The sequence below is a fragment of the Melospiza georgiana genome, chromosome 6 (genome assembly GCF_028018845.1).
Source record: "Melospiza georgiana isolate bMelGeo1 chromosome 6, bMelGeo1.pri, whole genome shotgun sequence".
Lineage (NCBI taxonomy): Eukaryota > Metazoa > Chordata > Aves > Passeriformes > Passerellidae > Melospiza > Melospiza georgiana.
In genome coordinates this window covers 2,459,317-2,477,578 of record NC_080435.1, presented here as the reverse complement: position 1 = coordinate 2,477,578, position 18,262 = coordinate 2,459,317, and the positions used below count along the sequence as shown (strand labels likewise).

Here is an 18,262-nt window from a genome sequence, read left to right as displayed (position 1 = left end):
AAATCAGAAAAATTCTCTGCACATATTAACAGAAATTTGTGGGAATTGAACAGTCACATTTACTAGCAGAATACATAACTAACTGGTAGTTGTTTCTGTTTGCAGGCTGTTTAAAGGCTGAGTGAAACAAATCTTAGAGGCTTTTCTCAGTTGATATCAGACAGATGTAATGATGCAAACTCTGTCACCAGCATTGAGTAGCCCCCCATTAGCAATGACAGTGGCACAGCTGAAATGTCAAGGAGATCATACTTTACTCAGTTCTAATGTACATCTAGAAGTAGCTGCTATGGAAGTTCCTCCCTGCTTTACAGATTTCTACTTCATCTCATTTACATGATGGAGAGTCCCACATGGCACAATTCTTCTCTGAACCCCTTCCAGATCCACCCAGCCTTCCCCGAGCTGGAGGAGATCAGAATAGCAAACACATTGACTCTGACAACAGCCTTGTGGAAATTTCCTTCAGTGACATCTGTCTGCTAAGCAGAATGTATTAACTAGCACTAGCTCCCGAAGAGACTCCTCCAGGCTACCACTCTAACAGCACTTAATTCCCTCAAAAAAATAAACATTCATATTAACATTTGGGTATTCAAAAGCCAGCAAAATCAGCTGGGAAATCCACACCATCAGCTTCCCTAGTCTGGGACTTGGCATGAACTGCATGCAGCGTCACCCTGAAAGATTGGCTCATGGGAAACAAAGGGATCATCAAATGCTATCCCAGCTCCAGGACACTGAAGTTCTCCTGTTCCAGTCAAACTGCTTACTGGAAACTTTGCTGTTGTTGCCAAGGCCAGGTTAATGGAGAATAGGGAAAGCCTATGGCAAAGCTAGAAAGTTTAATGCCAGTTATGAAATTAAGCTGTCATCTTAGAAACCAGAAATATATTTATTATACATGCAGGGTACTTAAAAGCCTATTCCTGTTAATGGGAGTTGCAGGCAGAGTAAGAAAGCTTTTCCTTCGTTGCCTAAACTAAACTTTTCTCAGAGAAAGAACATTTAAGACAGCAAGTAAGTGGAACACGGTCTTCCTAAAGCAAATAATAATATTATACCCATTTATTTATTTATTTACTTTAAAGGCACTGTCACATTCCACTGCCATTTTCTGCCATCCTTGCTTTGACTTGACCATCCGCAAAGAAACCAAGTAACACTTGCCAGCTTGCTGCTGCTGGGGAGTGAAACCTTTGTGAGACAGCAAATCTAGATTACAAATCCAAATTACAGAAAAAAACCCAATAGGGAGTGTATTCATACACAAAGAGAAGAGTCATTGGCAGAAATATCCATTTTACCTCAACTGTTCAGCTCTAAAATGCTAACTGTTCCGTCTTATTCTTGACTGCTTCTACCACTAATTAAAACATATTTTTAAAGTACTGTCTCTGAAGCCATGAGCTATGGCAGGAAAACAAGGCTTGGACATCTGCAGTTGCACATTATTTATGCAACAATTTTGCCCTAGTAATGGCCTTCTGAGGAATATCTGGTCAGATTCATTAAAAGGTCTCTCATTCCTGGTCTCTTAAGTACACACATTCAAACATGCATTTAATGCCTGCACAATAAAAATAAAAATTATGGACAAACTAAGGGACTTATCTGACTGTGTAATAAACTGTATGGTTATTAAAGAGATGGGGTGCTGGTTTACCTCACAAAACTGAGAAGAGAGGGTGTGTGGTGGCACCTAGCCAAAGGCTTGTGCTTAACAGTTCTCATGCTCACCTTGCAGGGCTGGGTGCAGCCACTTGGGATGAGGCAGCCCGCCCCCAGCTGCTCTCCTGACATGGAACAGCTCTCACTGCCACCAAAGCCAAGGCACCAAGCATCATTCACCATGGCTGTGAAGATGCTGTGGATAACTATGGTGGGACATAGGGAACATTTGCCACCCAACCACAAAAGATTATTTTTTGGACTTTGGTCTTCTGCACCCAAACCTTTTCTTCTTAAAAGAAGAGGGAGACTGTGGCACCAAAACCAACCACCTTGGAGAGATTCCTACACCCTTAAGAGACAGGATTCTGTCTTCCAAATCAGGCAAAAGAGAGGGTCTAACCTCCCTCTGTGCTTCTGCCTGGCCCCAGTGAAGCCATGTGAACAGCCTAACCCCAGAGCTACAGGCTGTACCAGGCAGGGCAGATTTCCTTCTCTTTCTCTCTCTCTCCCTCATTTCTTTTGACCAGAAATTCTGTCTGGACCAGCAAAACTTTTCCCATGGAATTCCCACAAAAAGCTTTAGTTTTAATGAACAAGCATTCATCACAAGGAGAGGAAAAGGTCTTTTAGAAGAAGAATTCTTGACCAATCCCCATTGTTAGTGCTGCAACAGGGACCTCATTTCAAAAAACTATTAAAAAAAACCCTCAAACACATCTCTCCCAAATTTTTTTGTTCAACTCCCAACTTTCCTCTCAGTGAGACATTAGTGCAGCATAGAACAAAGGGGAGCAGCATGGATATCTAGTGCCAAGTTTCTATTGACCTCCTGTGCCAACCCAAACACGTGTCTTTGTGCCTCAGTTTTCCTTTCAGTGAGGAAAAGTGTTTGCCTGTCTCCCAGAAGAGCTTAATTCAGACAGGGTCAAATTCTTATGTGTCTTTACACTGCTGTGGCAGAGAGCAAGAGCTTTGAACCAGTTATTTTACCATAGCATGTACATCAGCTTAAAGCTGCTTTTACATTGTTTAAGGAAGCTCTAATGTGAACAGGACCCAGGTCCACTCCAGGAGAACAGGTACCTCACGCCAGTAGGGAGCTTACAAAAGCTGTGGGCAGAAAGCAATTTCAGCACAGGTTACCTCAGCAGCCCAAACCTGCATCCTTCCCTCCTCAGAGGGGAAAGAGCAATTGAAAAGCCTTAAGTACAGACATGCACAAGTGCTGGCAGGAGTAGCAAAGCAATGCAGTAAATAGGCCCTTATTGCCTGTCCCCTGAGCAGGGCTGTGGGTGGAGGGAGAGAAACAACCCCTTCTGTGTTTACTGGGAGCACAATAACAGCTGAGCAAATACAGCCCATGGGGATAGCATAAATCTCTCCACACCTCCGTTAGTCATCAGTACTGATAGCCACTCCACCCTGTTCTGTCTGGGATCACGGTCCCTCCAGAGTTTTCTGGCTAACATGAAGGTAAAAAGAAAACAAACCTTGCAGGTGTTCCCATACTGTACCAGTTGAGCAGCCTTTGCTTTACCTTGGTACTCACTCCATTTCATTTCTCAAGGCACAGGCTACAGAGGAAGCAGATGGTTCATGTTCCAGTGCTGAACAATGCAAAGGTTTAACAGGTGGGTTATAATTTTCAAAAATGCATTATTCCAAGTGGCTCATTAAACTTCAGCTATCCAGGCTGACATGCTTCCCCTGCCATTTTCCTTCTGCTCTAGGAGATAAGGCTGCACTGCAGTCCCACCAGTGTTATATGAGAAGTCTATTCAGTATCTACCCTCTAGCTTGCAAAAAGGGGGACTGGCTGAAGGAAGCACCATCTCACAGATTAGAGGAAACTTAGTGAGGGACTTTCTCATGCACAACTTATGCTCCTTTCTCAGAACCTGTGGGCATTGTGCCCTGCCCAGCAAAGAAAAGTGGGCACTCCACAGGGTTCCCAACTCACACAGTAATAAAGATACACACTTGCACATCTTGAAACCTGTCACTTGAAAGCTACCTGTCCTTGCAATTCTAACTGAACTGCTTTTCAAGCAGGCCTTTTACTCTTTATACCATCCCATCTCACAAGCAATCAGTCACACAGTCCTAGCCCTCCCAGAGCTATAGCCAGACTGGCTGAAGGATGGCAGAAAAAGAACAATACATCCTGGAAAAAGACCTGAGAATTAATCATGTTCATATACAATGCATTAGAAGTCTGACTAAATTCTGGTTCATTAGAGCATATTTTAAGTTGCATCATTCTCATAACCAAATGAGGAAAATGTAAGCTACATACAATTACTATGAGATAGCTACCTAACACAGCAGGTTAAGAAAAAGATGCTCTTCAAGACAAGGGGTCTCAGAAGTTCTCTATTTTGAAAGCTACCATGAGGCTTGTATCAAATTAAATGACCACTCCAATGCAACAGATTGAACTTCAGGAAGGAATTCCAAGTCACATTGATAAATGGTTTTAAATCAGTGTGATCACAACTTACTAGTACAAACCATAACAACCAGCAAGAAGAAATCCAGCACATGGGGAGGAAATTACTGGCGAGACAGTCAGACTTGGAAAAAATGGTCAGCAGCTTAGGTAGACCACAAAAAAAGTCATGACATTGCAAACAACAACAAACAGAATCAAAACAGGTAAGTCCAGCCATGGAATGTAATGATGGGGGCTTCACATAAGGAATGGGCTCTAAGTACTGGTGATCCTTATATCAGCCCTGTGTACAAGCCCTGGGCACGCTGAGGGACAGCAGGACTGTTTGGCAAGAGGGCATGGGAGAGCAAGGGGAACAGGCAAAGGTCTACGAAACTTGATCTATGAGAAAAGGCTAAAAGAATTCAATTTGTTTAGTCTAGGGATGACATTCAGTCTTCTGAGACATAAAAGCTGTTCTATAAGGAAAAAAAAGGATACCATTGATATTTATTTTTCCTTCCCCATGGGTAGTTCAAGTAGCAGAGAGCTTACTTGGAGAAAGACTATTTAGGTTTGATATAAAAAAGCCCTGATGATTAACTGTTCATTCATTGGAAGAGGCAGTGGGATCTCTGTTGCCAGATTAGGAAAAGGTTACATGCGTCAGAGCTGCTATTATTTGGATATGACCCTGGGTTAAAACAGGGAAAGAAAAGCACACGAAGTCCTCAGATCTTTTTTTTTCTCTCCTCTTACAGGCTGAGAAGCTCCAGCAGATCCTCAGTGGTTGAGGCAACCTTTTTACTAACACAGACTAAAATCGTGAAGATATTTGATCTGGTTTAAATTTCCAGATTTTGGGGTCTGATCCCCTCTAATGCACCTGGCCTCCATATCCTTTATGACAGCTGTATCTGTGCAGCACCTTCACAATGACAGCAGCTTCCATAATCCGAGCAGAGAAAGTTTGGCATCAAAATGCAGCCTCTTCACTTCTTGACATCAGAATGGTTCCTCAGCAGTAGAAAAAAACTCAACCTTAGACACTGCCCTTGTCATTTTGAGACAAAGCGACACAGTCTGTGTTTTTTCTTCCCTAATGCCTCTTTTCCATTTCATGTAGTTTCTAAGCACTGTGAGCTTGTGGAGTACCTAGCTTTGACACAAGCCACCTGTCTCTGAACACATTCGTTTTCCCTATACTCCTTTTTCACTGCACTCTTTCCACACTGAGGAATTCTGTTCAATAAAACAAAAAAGTAGATGTTTCCACTGGAGCCTTAGCATTACTGGGAAACTTTTTTCACTTCCACACCTGTTTTTAATAGTCCTTGGAACAACTAGTACAGCAATTATTGAAAAACTTGCCTAACTCTTCTAGCTAGAGTATACAAGCACACTATTTTTACAGTATTGTTACTCTGCAATTATAGGACACCAAACAGAAGGTCTTTGAAAACTGTCACAGGCAGGTAAAAAGTGGTTCAGACTGGTCTTCCTTCCTACAACAGGAAGCAACATTATATTTAATGCCACTGCTGGTGAGGAACAAAAGGCAAGAAAGACAGGTTTATAGTGTGATGAGCCTTTTCGTGCAGTGACTGAGCAGCTTTTTCCTGTAGTATTTTGCACTTTACAAGGAGGCAGAGGGAATTGCCTCTGACAGGAAGCTAGCAGTCACTTTTGGATATTTACCTGGAGTCAGCTGTAGAACTCTCTGCATAGAATATCCAGGCTTTGGAAGTTCAGTGATGTAACACAGGATTCAGACATCAGCCATGGCATAGAGAAACTGCTCCCACTTCATCAGTGTCATGAGATGGATGTCCAACAGACATCCCCATAGAGGGGTAGGGTTTTCCAGAGTTTTGGAATGCAGCTCTTCTCCTTCACAGCCTTATGCTGTACTAGGCAATATTCATGGCCTTCTTGGACAACTCTGTGGGCAGCAGATGCTCATAGGGCACACTGACCTGTGCTTTGAACCCTTTTTTTTCTTCACTTGTCACTTGCAAACCCCACCAGGGTTTTTGGTTTCAGGATAAGCCTACCTAGGCCTAAACATTTTCCAGAGGTTATCTAGGAGCTAGCAATGACAGTGACCTTGAAACAGCTCCTCCTTAATTGTGGTACCTCAGAAATGTGGTGAATTTGACAGGAACATGTCAAGAAGGTGGGAAGGTGAGTCACTATGTGCAGCCTTTCTTCAGGCATCAGCATACATTGAAATGGCTGTCTGAAGTGCAGATGCACAAAGGAGCCTGTGCTGAATGCTGCTATTACAAACAGCAAGGAGACTGTGTTGCTAAGGAATTACTTCAGCAAATCAGTGTAGACCCTTCAATCTGAACCAGCTTCTGCTAAAAAACAAAACAAACTCCACAAAAGTTGACCAGTCTCAGTTTGTGTCTGTATGTTCAGGTAATGCCTGCTGTTGGAGCTGATTTCCTTTCCCTTCCCCACCAAAACCCCAGTGGTTTTAAAAGTGGCCCTGTTTTCTATTTCCCCTTTTACCCCAGCTTCTTATGTCTTTGCCCCTTCTCCTACTGCTCCTTGTCCACTTGCCTTAACTGGCAGCTGCAGAGTAGTAGTTATGACTCCACATCTAAAGTAATTTATTTTCTTTCTTTGGGGGATAAGGAGGGGGGAGTGACTGAATTCTTTAGGAATGATTTATCGCACAGCTCTCAGGGGGAGCTTCATTTATTTGCCTAGCTGCATATGGTTTAACACCTATGGTTGCATGCTGATTATTATACAATGTTATTTTTCCCACTTGTATACTTTGCACCTTTTCATAGAGCAGATTAACCGGTCCCCAATGGCATGTTATTTATGACTTTGTTTGCTGGCTGTCTGGGAAGGGTCCTGGTCCTAGATTCTTCCAATCCCACTGCTTCTGCTCTCTCCTACATACTCCCTTCTTCACCACACACACCTGTCACACTGAGACTGCAGGAGAATCACCCTTGGGCATCACACATATCATCCTTCTCAGAACTTCCAGAAGGGAATAAGAGACAGAGGCCTCCCAAGCAGCAGCCAAGACAGGGAAGGATGCCTGCACCACAGATGGAGTCAGAGGGAAGGGAGGGATAATAGGTAAGGAAGAAACATCACATTTTAGCTTGCAAGGAAACAGGAACTCAGCAAATAAAAGCATATATATGTGTTGCAAAAATGTACTTGAATTAGTAAGCTTTTATTTCATACTCAACAGGAGCTTCTCTTGAAATTACTTCATTTGGAATCTAAACTAAAATTAATTCAAAACAAAACCAAAACAAATCCTCACCAAAAGAAGGGCTGGGAGGACTAATGCAAAAGTCTGAAAATAAATAGTTGTGGCAGATGGGACAACAGTCACAGACTTTTAGCCCAATAATTTTGACAGGTTAGAGGAGCACTGTGTTGGGAGACATTGGCTCAAGATGCAGGAAAAGAACCAAGAAGGATACATTAAAAGAGGACAGTAGATAAGACAAAAGCTTTCTGACACACTGGTCCCCTCCCATGAACTCTTGTTCCTGACACCATCAATGACACTTTTTTCCTTTTCAGCTAGGGAGAAATTCAAAAGTCTTTACCTAATCCCAGGTGTGATTCCCAGAGGAGACAGAAGCACAAAAACATCTAACAAGGAGGACTGCAGTCAGCATTAGAATGTCATCCATAGGCAACAAAATTTTCCAATTCAAATGCCACCAAAACATCTTATTCAGACGTCTCTAAAGCACAATTATTCCTGACTACAGCCCCTTTAAAACCAACCTACTCTCCTGACAAATAGCTATCTCCTTTGCTCAGTATCCTGACTAACACTAACCAGCCACAGATTTTGGGGAAGAGCCTACAGTCCTGTATTACACATTTGGACAGTAACATTACCAGAACTGGCATTGAGAGAGAGACAGCCAGTCTCAAACTAGCACAACTAGTTTAGCAATAGTGGAAAATAGGAAAAAAGCAGCAGAAGTCCATGGTGTCATTTTGTTAAATAACAAGGTGGAAAGTGCTGTGCACCAAGAGTAGGACAAGACACCTAAGGAATAAGGCTGAGAAGCCAGGATAAAGACAAGTGTGAAATTACCCCTATTAATAACATTGTTTTGTTTTTCCAGAACCTCATCTGAATCTACCTGTGGCTCTCTGTTCTCTGCAGTATTCCACATTTCCAAGGCATGAAGAAATTTGCTCCAACTCCAGATAACTGTACATTCAACAGATAGGTTCAAGGTCTCCCCACTCTAGAAAATAATATAGGCACTCAAGCTCTTTCTGTTTATCCTCACTTCTGAAAAGGAAAGTTCTAATAACAAATTAAACTCTTGTCTAACCTTGGCTATTTTTGGTGTATCCCACTAAAACCTGAAAAGAGCTTCCTTCTCAAGCTCTGTCTCATTACATGTTCATCTCTCCTGATCAAGAGGAACTACACAGATTTGCAGTATGGTCTCAAGCAGACTCCTTTTTCATGTATGTGATTGCAGAAAGCCTCCATATGGATAAGACAATGCCCCATGAGTACATTAACCCCTGGGGCAGTTACTACCCCTGGTCAATAAGAAAGGCATGCAGGAAAATGGTGTAACTTCCTAACTGAGCACTAGAGAGAATGTTTTTGGGAGTGCCATGGATGTTTTCTTATGTTTTTTTTTCCTGCAAGTGGGAAAAAAGACCCCTTAAGGAACACAGACAAACCAAAGAACTCAGGGCCTGGTAATAACACTTGATATAATCACATCCCACTTCACTGTGCAGATCTCTGGAGACAAACTGCACCTAAGATTTAAGAGACTCCCTTTCAGGTGGAGGGAAGAATACATATAGATGTGAAGTTTTCAAGTTGTTTCCCCCTTTGAAAAGCCCTGAAGTTTGGGCTTCAAGTTGACTCAATTAAGAGAAAGAAATGTGAATGCCACCATTCTTGTTTTCAAAGCTCATTCAGTTATACTCTGTCCACTAAGAGCTCCTGACAGGAGAAAGATCTATCACTGGAAGGCTATGAGAACATGCCAGCACAATGCCTGGGTGCCAGAGCTGAACAGAACAGGTCACATGGAATTGGTCCCCATTCACCAAGCAAGATCTTGAAACAAACAGCTATGGGCTTTTTGGGGGTTTTTTTTCCTTTTTTTTTTTTTTTGAACTAGGCACAGCACAGAGAAACCTGTCTTCAGCTGCTAACCTTAATATATTACTCATTCTTCCTTTCAAATAACGTCATTTTCAAAACCCCAGTGACTGAAGAATATTTACTTGAGGCTGCTACTGCTGGTTTCTCCAGAGCTGTTTATTTTTCCATGCAGGGGCTCATTACATCATTCTGTGGTTTTCTTAAAGGTTGTCACGGTAAGCTGGATACAGGCTGGAAACTCTTGCTAACTAAAACCAAATCACTAAGTAGCACAAATGAATTTGGAGACAACCCAACTCTGGAAGTGAGGAAAATCCCTGGATTCCTCAGTGGAGATGGGGTGCTCCTAACCAAGCAGCCATTAGATTTCCTGGAAGTGGATAACATTATCAAATGCTTCCCTAGATTAAGAACTTAAGAAAAAATAATCACTTGGATTGTTTCAGGGTGAAATAGGTTAGGGGTAAGGGGAAGAGGCTGAAACAGTAAAAGTAGAATGAAAAAGTTGCCCGCCACGCTGATTAGAGAACAGCCATTGCAAGAACCCCACCTGAATCACCTCCTGCCCTGGCAGTGTTAAAAACAACACATTACAGAGAGCAGTGCCAGGTAACTGTCTTGGTTAGCTTAAGGTATCCATGTGCATGCATATGTGGATGTGCATGTTTGGGAAAGGGGAGAAGCAGCAAAAAATATTTTTGTCATCTTGCCACAACAATATTGTGTTGATCTAGACTTTTCACTTGCCCCAGACAGAAAAATTTGGTACTTGCAGGATTCATACAGATAGAAAATGTAGTTTTTAAGTGCAGAAAAACCAACTTTTCTGCTGTGCAACAGTCCAGATGTTCATATTTTGGTTCCTGCCTCTGACTGAGAAGGCTTGAACCTGCATCTCACACTCTTGAGAAAAAGGTGCCATTTAATTCTTTAAGGTGGGCTGGGGTAACAGCACTAGCAATCCCTCCTAGCAATGCTCTTTTACTGAGCATAGAAAAACTCACTGGCAAAATGCCTAGAGACATATAGATTCTCAGTCAAGTGCTCTAATCACCAGGCTGGAGTCACTCTGCTTTTCCTGATGCCTAGCTTAATTAGGATTTACACATGCCAAACAAAATGTAAGTGCTCCAAAAAAAGAGGTCAGTTTCAGAAGAACCTCTTCTGTTTGTAAACACTAAACAGAAGACGGAATTCTCAGATTTCAAATGCAGCCCTCACAGGATACAGGCAGCATGTATTACATGGGGTGCAACCAGCTCTGCAATGCTCAGCTGCCTAGTGGGTGGCTCACCTAACACTGACCAGAGACAATGACAGCAAGTTCAAGAGTCTATTTGACTCCATACAGCAATTCTGAAATTCTCCTCATGGTTGACATAGCAATGGTGCTTTGCTTTCCAAGATGTCCAGTGTCAGTGCTGATTAGAGAACAGCACACATCCTCTGACAGCAGTATCTGAAAAGGACAGGGCCATATAATCACCACAGGGAGAAGAGAGATCAGAGCTGCGTTTCACTACACGAGCTCCAAGGAATAGGAAGTAAAGAGTTAGGCTGGATATTACAAAAGAAAAAAGTCTGAGATTGAATTCAGAGCAATTTCCGCAGGGGAGAAATAAAATCTTTATTATCTAAGGCATTTATGGTACAGTAGAAAATGCTGCTCTCCTTACAGTATAAACATTCACTAGCCCTAAGGCAGTAGATTAGATAACCTACCAGGTCTTTACTCTTTTCTCACTTCCAATTTCAGTGATTAAACTGCTGCAAAAGCATACAAAGGTATATCTGCTCCAAGACTGTAAGTGTAAGCTTGGATAGACAATACAGCTGAGGCAACAACAAACTGAAGAATCTAAATCTTGTGCTAGCAAAAGTTATCCTAACCCGTTAAAAATAAATTTTAAAAATGGAAATGTGCTAAGCATTAGCATTTCAAGTTGGGCCAAAGGCAATTAAAAACATCCCCCAGTTTTGCATGCCCATTTCATGACAGCTGTTTCATCATCTACAGCCAAGACAGACTCAAAGACACTTGAAGAAACATGATTCTAAATGATAATTATCCCCCCCAGTTCTCTGCAGTTTGATCTACCTACTGTACATTGCCTTTAACATATATTACAAGGGATGAAAAGAATGAAAGATACCAAACAAGGTGACTAGGCTTCACTTTTTGAAAGAAAAAGGCTGAAGTAGCCCACACTTTATAACACCTAAACCATAGCTCTAGGCAGTATTTCTTAATAATTTGTAAGAAACTGAAATGGATGTGTATCTGTATGGCCCAGTGGGGAAATCTGGGGATAAAAGTTGGCAACCCAGTCTTTTAATGAGACCCTACAGTAAGTGAGCATCAGAGCAATCAGTAAGGCTGAGTCAGATGAACCATGTCTTTTTTTAGCTTGCTCTATAAACCACCTTTTACACAGCTCTTGAATTTTCCACATGATCATTTATTTTTCATTTGTAGCATGCACTCACAATAATTCTGTTTAAGTAACAGAACTGACATCAGAAACAACTGAAAAAAGTGAGCAAAAGCAAAGTCACACAAGGAACCCTCCTGTGGACAAAATTCCAGTTCACATCAGGCAGCTTCTTGACTAAACAATCAAAGTGATTGCCTTTACAACACGAAAGCCAGCCTACTTTTGCTCTGTCAGGCCAAGGAAGGGTGGAAGACAGACCCTCCTGCTCCCAAGTCCCTTTGCAACCCCTTAGCACCCTTAGCATTCACTTTTCTTTCCATTACAGCTACGAGGTTTTCCGTATTAGAAGGAAAGTTGGTCTGCAAGATAGGTAGGACCCATTGTAAAGGATTTTAATATTAAACTGTCACCTTCAATTATACTGCCAGTTGCTGGTTATCCCAGCAGCTGACAAAAACCAGAAGCTGTGTTTGCTCTCCCCTGAAAGACATCCTTAAAGAAGGATGCTGATACTCACACATTAATCTCCAATCTTAAATTTTAAGCTCTGACTTCATGTCTTCCTGCTTCTCCTTTTCCCACTCATGTTCATGATCTCTTCTTTGCTGTTTTTTAGGCTTTGGTCTTCCTCCATCCACTCCACTACCCACAAAACAATCTCAACATTTTTGTAGGCTCACACACAATTAAACCACCTTCAGCTGTGAAATAATCTGCTCATTTCTCTATCAAAAAACATCCCCTGCAGAGAAGAATCTTGAATTTACTAGCAAAGAACCCCTTTTTGTATTTTTTGCAACTGCTTAGACCAAAACAACTGCCTCGATCTTTTAGCCAAATGCCTCAGTTCATATACCCATGCTGAACAGCAAACAGAATAAAGATGACAGATGACTAAAATGAATTAACAGATTAAGAAATTAACAGATTCCCCAGTTATGTGTTGTGGAAATAAACATCCTTCGTCACACATTGATTATGGCCCTTTGGCCACAAAAAAGGACCTTATCTGAAATTACTTTGTAGCCTGGGCTGCAAGTAACCCTAGAAGCTTGATAGCTCCATGAAGAAAGAATGAAACAAGAACAGATGTGAGGAGCTGCAGACTAGTTAAAATAATAATTTTTTTAGATGTAACCTTACCTGAATTCCTTACATTAGAGCTGTTCATTTTGGAATCTTTGATGACCAAGTGCTTAATCCAAAGGGTGGGTGCTGTGATTTCTGAAAGAATAAAAATAACAGCCTTAAGGAAACTGCAGCAAGTAGTAAAATTACACATGCTAGTTACTCAGAATCACAGAATGGTTTGGGCTGGAAGGGACCTTAAAGAACATCTTATTCTAACCCCCCCGCCACGGGTAGGGACAGCTTCCACTAGACCAGGTTGCTCCAAGCCCCATCCAACTGGGTCTTGAATACTTCCAATGATGGGGCAGCCACAGCTTCTCAGGGCAACCTGTTCCAGCGCCTCACCACCCCCACAGTAAAGAGTTTTTTCCCTCATACCTAATCCAAACCAACTCTCTTTCAGTTCAAAGCTGTTCCCCCTTATCCTGTCACTACATGCTCTTGTAGTAGCAGTCCCCTCCAGCTCTCCTGGAGGCTGGCTTCAGGGACTGGAAGGCGCTAGAAGGTGTCTTCTCAACAACCCCAACTCTCTCAGTCTCTCTTCGTAGAAAACAAGATGTCAGCCACAATCATGCCATAACTAATCTATCATCTTTGTACAGACAGGTTCATCCCCTGGTGAGGTCTTCCAACTCTTGTGAACCATCATTTGTAAATCTTCCACAAGGTTCTCTCATTATCTTCCTGTTTCAGAAAGTATATCTCTGCTGGCAAAACTCTTTCTTTCCTCCCTCTAATCCCCACTTCCTAAATTCTCAAAAAGCCTTTTTCCTCAAGACTCAGAGATCACAAACATTGCATTGGGTGCTATAGTATATGCTATTTCCCCCAGAAATCTAGATTTTAAACAGTCAATCCAGACCTTAAATATTGTTTTAACAGCCCAAGAAGGTCTGGCCCCAGTCAGTTCCCTAAAACAAGCAACAACAAAATCTGAAATAAATAGGCAGAGACATGAAGATATTTCTGGAAAGACTTGAAAGGAAGTCTGTTAAAGAAATAGGTTTTGGTTAGAAAAGCATGTCTGATGCATTAACCAAGACATCCAAACATAAATTTGTGGGAAAAAAGTGCTTAAAGCACCTCCTCTGAGGTGTTATAATCAACTTCAAAACATATCTGAACCTGCCTTAAGCCACAGAAATGACATAACCTCAGCATTTGATTAGAACTGAGCAAAGCAGTACTTGCTATCATGGGCTAGAGCACCTCATGTGACATTTTCAGGACTGATACTTTCTGAAAAAAAATTCAATTTCCACAAAATTCAGGTTCCTGAGGTTTTTCTTAAGTTCCTCTAAGAACTTTTCACAGGAGTTTTCTTGCTTCCTTTTTCACATATACAGGGATCTGCTCAGCAAAGGGAGAAGCTGGCTGAGTAAAGAAAAACTGATTATAAATTAAAAGAACATGGAAAAAAAAAAAAGAAAATTAATTTCTCCTTCCTAAATATTTTCAGCCACATTGATTGAAGCCATCATAGTAATTGTGTTTGGGGCATTTTTTCACAAGAAGGTATCGATTGAACACTGTTAAACAAACTTTTACTGCTGCTGGAATACAAAAAACTGCCTTATCTGCTAGTTTCACTACACTATTTTATCAACATTCAGCCATCATATGCTTCTATAAATACATACACCTACATGCTTTGGTTTAATGACTATTTCTACTTGTGTGCTTCTCCCCTTCCTAGCTCTTACCCAATGTTTAACTTGAGGTAGTTCTCCCCAAAAGGGGCCTAAACTCCCATAGCTGGGATGAAATTTAGCTCTGACTCTGCATTATATGGAGCAGGTATGTTTACAGCTGAAAAATGAGGGACAATCAAAGTTAATAGATGCTGAAGAATGATGAAGGCCTTTAGAAATACAATGGTGTACATCTTTCAGTGAGGCTGAAAGGTCTACAAAAAGCAATTCTGTGAAAAAAGAGAAATATAAAGAAAAGGAAATTAATTCCTTGGAATCTACCATAAATATGTATTTTTAAACCAAGTAACCTGGCTATCTTTTTGGATTACAGGCACCTCTGAGCAACAGATCTGCGGAAAGAGTAGATTCCCACTTTGAATTAAGAGGCAAAGTTTACCAAAAAGAAGAGATGTGTAAAGAATATATCTTAAGGAAATTACTACTCCTTGCACATGGAAACTAAAGAGATGGTGAAAACAAAATAAGATAGCCTAGAAGTGCAGGACGGAATATTACATTTTAAAACTATACCAAGGACATTAATAAAACACTCTTCAGCAGAGGAGAATCTTGTCCTAAAAAAAGATTCACTATAAACATCTCTAAGATCTGCATTATAATAATATGAAATAATTTTTAGAGAGATGGCTGTGTTATGATTCAAACTTTGGATGGGAGAGTTTAAGTTATCTGATTGACATTATCTCTGGCACTGCTCTGTTATGCCCTCAGGGTAGATGGTAGGGAGTGGGCGGGGAACTTATGCATGAAATGCGAATTTTCATTATCCTCTAATGTAGATGAAAACATGGGAAAGGTGAATCTTCATCTTAGAGTTGCTGAAGTCCAAGAGTTATCACACATTCCAGGGGCAGCTCAGTGGATGTAATGCCCTTTGAAAAAAGTCAGCCCCTTGTGTATGGAAGGTACCAAAGGCAAAACATGAAAAAAACCCTCCATGGTTATTGGTCATTCATGTTGGTACCAGCTCCACCCTGGCTGCCTGGCCTTGAATATATAGGTTTACAGGAACCCATCAGTTCTCAAATTCACTGAAGTGGAATGGGATCTGAACTTTAATGCCTTTGAACATCTCTGAAGATTTCAGACCTGACAGGTGAATGAGTGGATAACTGTTTCGCTCTTTTCTGTCATTTGTGTCAGACGTCAAGTACAAGCCATTCCTCAGGAAGACCTACCCAAGCCACTGGGAGAGTCTTCTAGTGAAGCATCACAACATGTTTGCTCAGACAGGATCAAGGGATTGTTCAGGATGACATCCTGAGGTGTCTGGTCCAACCTTCTGCTCCAGACAGGGTCAGCTCCAAGAACAGAGCAGGTTGCTCAGGACTTTAAAACCATTAAAATATCCTGAGCTGGAAGGGACCCACAAGAACCATTAGAGTCCAACTCCAAGTGTTGCACAAGACACTCCAAGAATAACACCATTAATTGTTTATTCTTACAGCCACCACCAAAATCTACTCAGTCCTATTTTACTAATAGAGATGACAAAATATAGAATGACAAATTTAGAAGAGATTATTCATCGATGCATAGCCTGATTACCTGCCTGTCCATCTGTTCTCCAGAGTCATAAGGGACACTGCTAATACAATAGGAGGCCATGGCACTAGTCATACTCTCTGAAAGTCTAGGAGATAAGGTCTTGAAAAATATATTGCAATGTTTTTGAGAGCCAATCTTTCATCATTCAGTCCAAGCCCATTTATCAGACTGGAGTTCACCTATAAATCAATGTGAAGGGTTTTGATTGAAAATGCTTTTCATGGAAAGTAGAATAACACTTTTTTCAGATTCTGCCATCACCAGAAGAACCAGAAAAGGTGTGTTCACTACACCACTTCAAGAACTTTGTCCACTTCTATTTGAATGACCAAAATGTTTAAACCCTCCTAGAAGGAGCTTCTGACCAGGCTGTATTAACCACATCACCTCACTCCTGCATTCTACTAGCACATTCCTTCCTTTAAATATCTATGGGTACCCTCTCAGGGGAAAACTTCTAAGGTCAGAAGTTTGTGATTGCCAACAGTAATTTAATACAATATCAGCTTACTGCCAGAAGGAATCCTCTTTTGATATAAACAAGAGAGAGCCAGCAGGGCTTCAGTCTCCTTTGTTTATTTGAGAGTGTTTTTTCTCTGAGAGCTTTACTGTTTCTTAAAGCTCACAAGAAGATTGCTACAAATGTACGATCACTAAATGCAAAGTGATAGGACTGCAGCATCTTGCCATTAAATATGTTTATTTTAGCAACAATAAAACCCCACCACAGCACCCGCTTCTACAAGAAAGCAGGAAATATCAATAGAAAAGTAGCTCTTGCTCTTGCTCAGTAGTCTCCATTTCTGCCTTTGATCCAGTTGAAAAAAGGAATAAAGTACAGCAGTGCCCTATGAATATGTATAGGCCTTCCCTCACTGCCTTATGGTCTACAGTTTCAGATGGGTCACAGAGTGCTCCGTACTTTAGCCCATAGCTTCACTATAATGGTTGTGGGTTTAAACCTGTAGAAAACAGGCACTGCTTCCAAGCAATATTCAAGATAAAAGCAGCTTCTGTAAGGCCTATTCACTACCAAAGGAGCACTATTCCCCCTGGTATTTATGTTTGTATGTATAAAAGGCTTGAACCCTCTGCGATGACAGCCATTTTATCCTTGTTTAAAGGCTTCCAATAGACTAAGGTCTGATATTCCCTCTCCAAAATAATACAATTGCAAGATTGCCTATTTGAGAAGGAAACTGCCTGGGTGGGCCATGAATTAAAGTGGGCTCAGGACAATGACTTCATTTGCTTAAATAGTATGTGCGTCAATGAAAGCATTTGCTAAATAAAGAAACCTCCCAGCAATTTTCTTCCAAGTCAACATTCACAAGCTGTGGTTTAGCATTATCCTTCCTTTTGTGAAGCTCTAACACACTGCAGAGGTTATGAAACTCCCAGTATTAGCATCATCTGAGTGGAGATAGCAAGGGGGTAAGGACAGCCTAAAGGAAGTGGCCACTTCTGATTGGATGCACCTTTTTTTTACTTGCTGGGACACACTTTTTCCTCCAAAATTACACCTGGAGTCTGATCAACTAGTGTTATTGCTAGATTCCAGAAAACTGGGGAGAATGTAAAAGGATTAGAGAAAATGCCTGAGGTCCCAAGGGCACTCTAAAATTTTGATAATTTATGAGATTCACTGGCTTGTCTGCTTTGCAGGATATAGAAAGCATTTGAACCATAAATCCTAGAGAAAAGGAAGAGGGGAGTAGCTTTTTTTGTTGTTATTTTAAGGGATGTTCTTACCTTCTCCATCGAAAATAGGCTGGGTTTCCATCGTAGGCGTTGGCTTCGAACCATCATCTGAATTGAGGGTTAGAAAGAATCGAAAAGAAACTACCATTATTGAGGTAAATACTATCTACTCTCCAGTACTGTTGAATGATTGGGATTTGTACATGGCCCGGCCAAGTCCGGAAAAGAGAGAAGACAGACAGAACAAAATCATTTTATGCTGAAAGCAATAACATTTTACATTAAATATGCACCAAGCCCTTTAGGTACGCTTAAAAAGCCTCCCCCCTCCCTCCTCAAACCACTGGTGTTTATCACCTGGGAGTGTCCCCAGAAGGCAATTAATTGCCTTTTTAGTTTCAGGACAGTTTAGTTTTACACTAAGCTTTACGCTACTCAGGCCATTTCCTGAGACAGCAAAGGTTCTGGAGATTGCTGTCCTATTGTG

General features: G+C 41.3%; 1 protein-coding gene across 5 annotated transcripts in view; it reads right to left on the bottom strand.

Moving 5' to 3' along the window:
* SMOC1 (SPARC related modular calcium binding 1) overlaps window positions 1-18,262 on the bottom strand; it is a 124,890-nt gene that overhangs the window by 29,101 nt on the left and 77,527 nt on the right. For 4 of the 5 annotated variants that reach the window (XM_058025445.1, XM_058025446.1, XM_058025448.1 and 1 more), the window contains exons 6-7: window positions 17,827-17,916; window positions 12,824-12,904 (exon numbers count right to left, since the gene is read on the bottom strand). In XM_058025445.1, the coding sequence (XP_057881428.1) occupies window positions 12,824-12,904; window positions 17,827-17,916 (171 nt within the window). The remainder of the gene's footprint in view (window positions 1-12,823; window positions 12,905-17,826; window positions 17,917-18,262) is intronic. The other variant, XM_058025447.1, reaches the window with a different exon arrangement.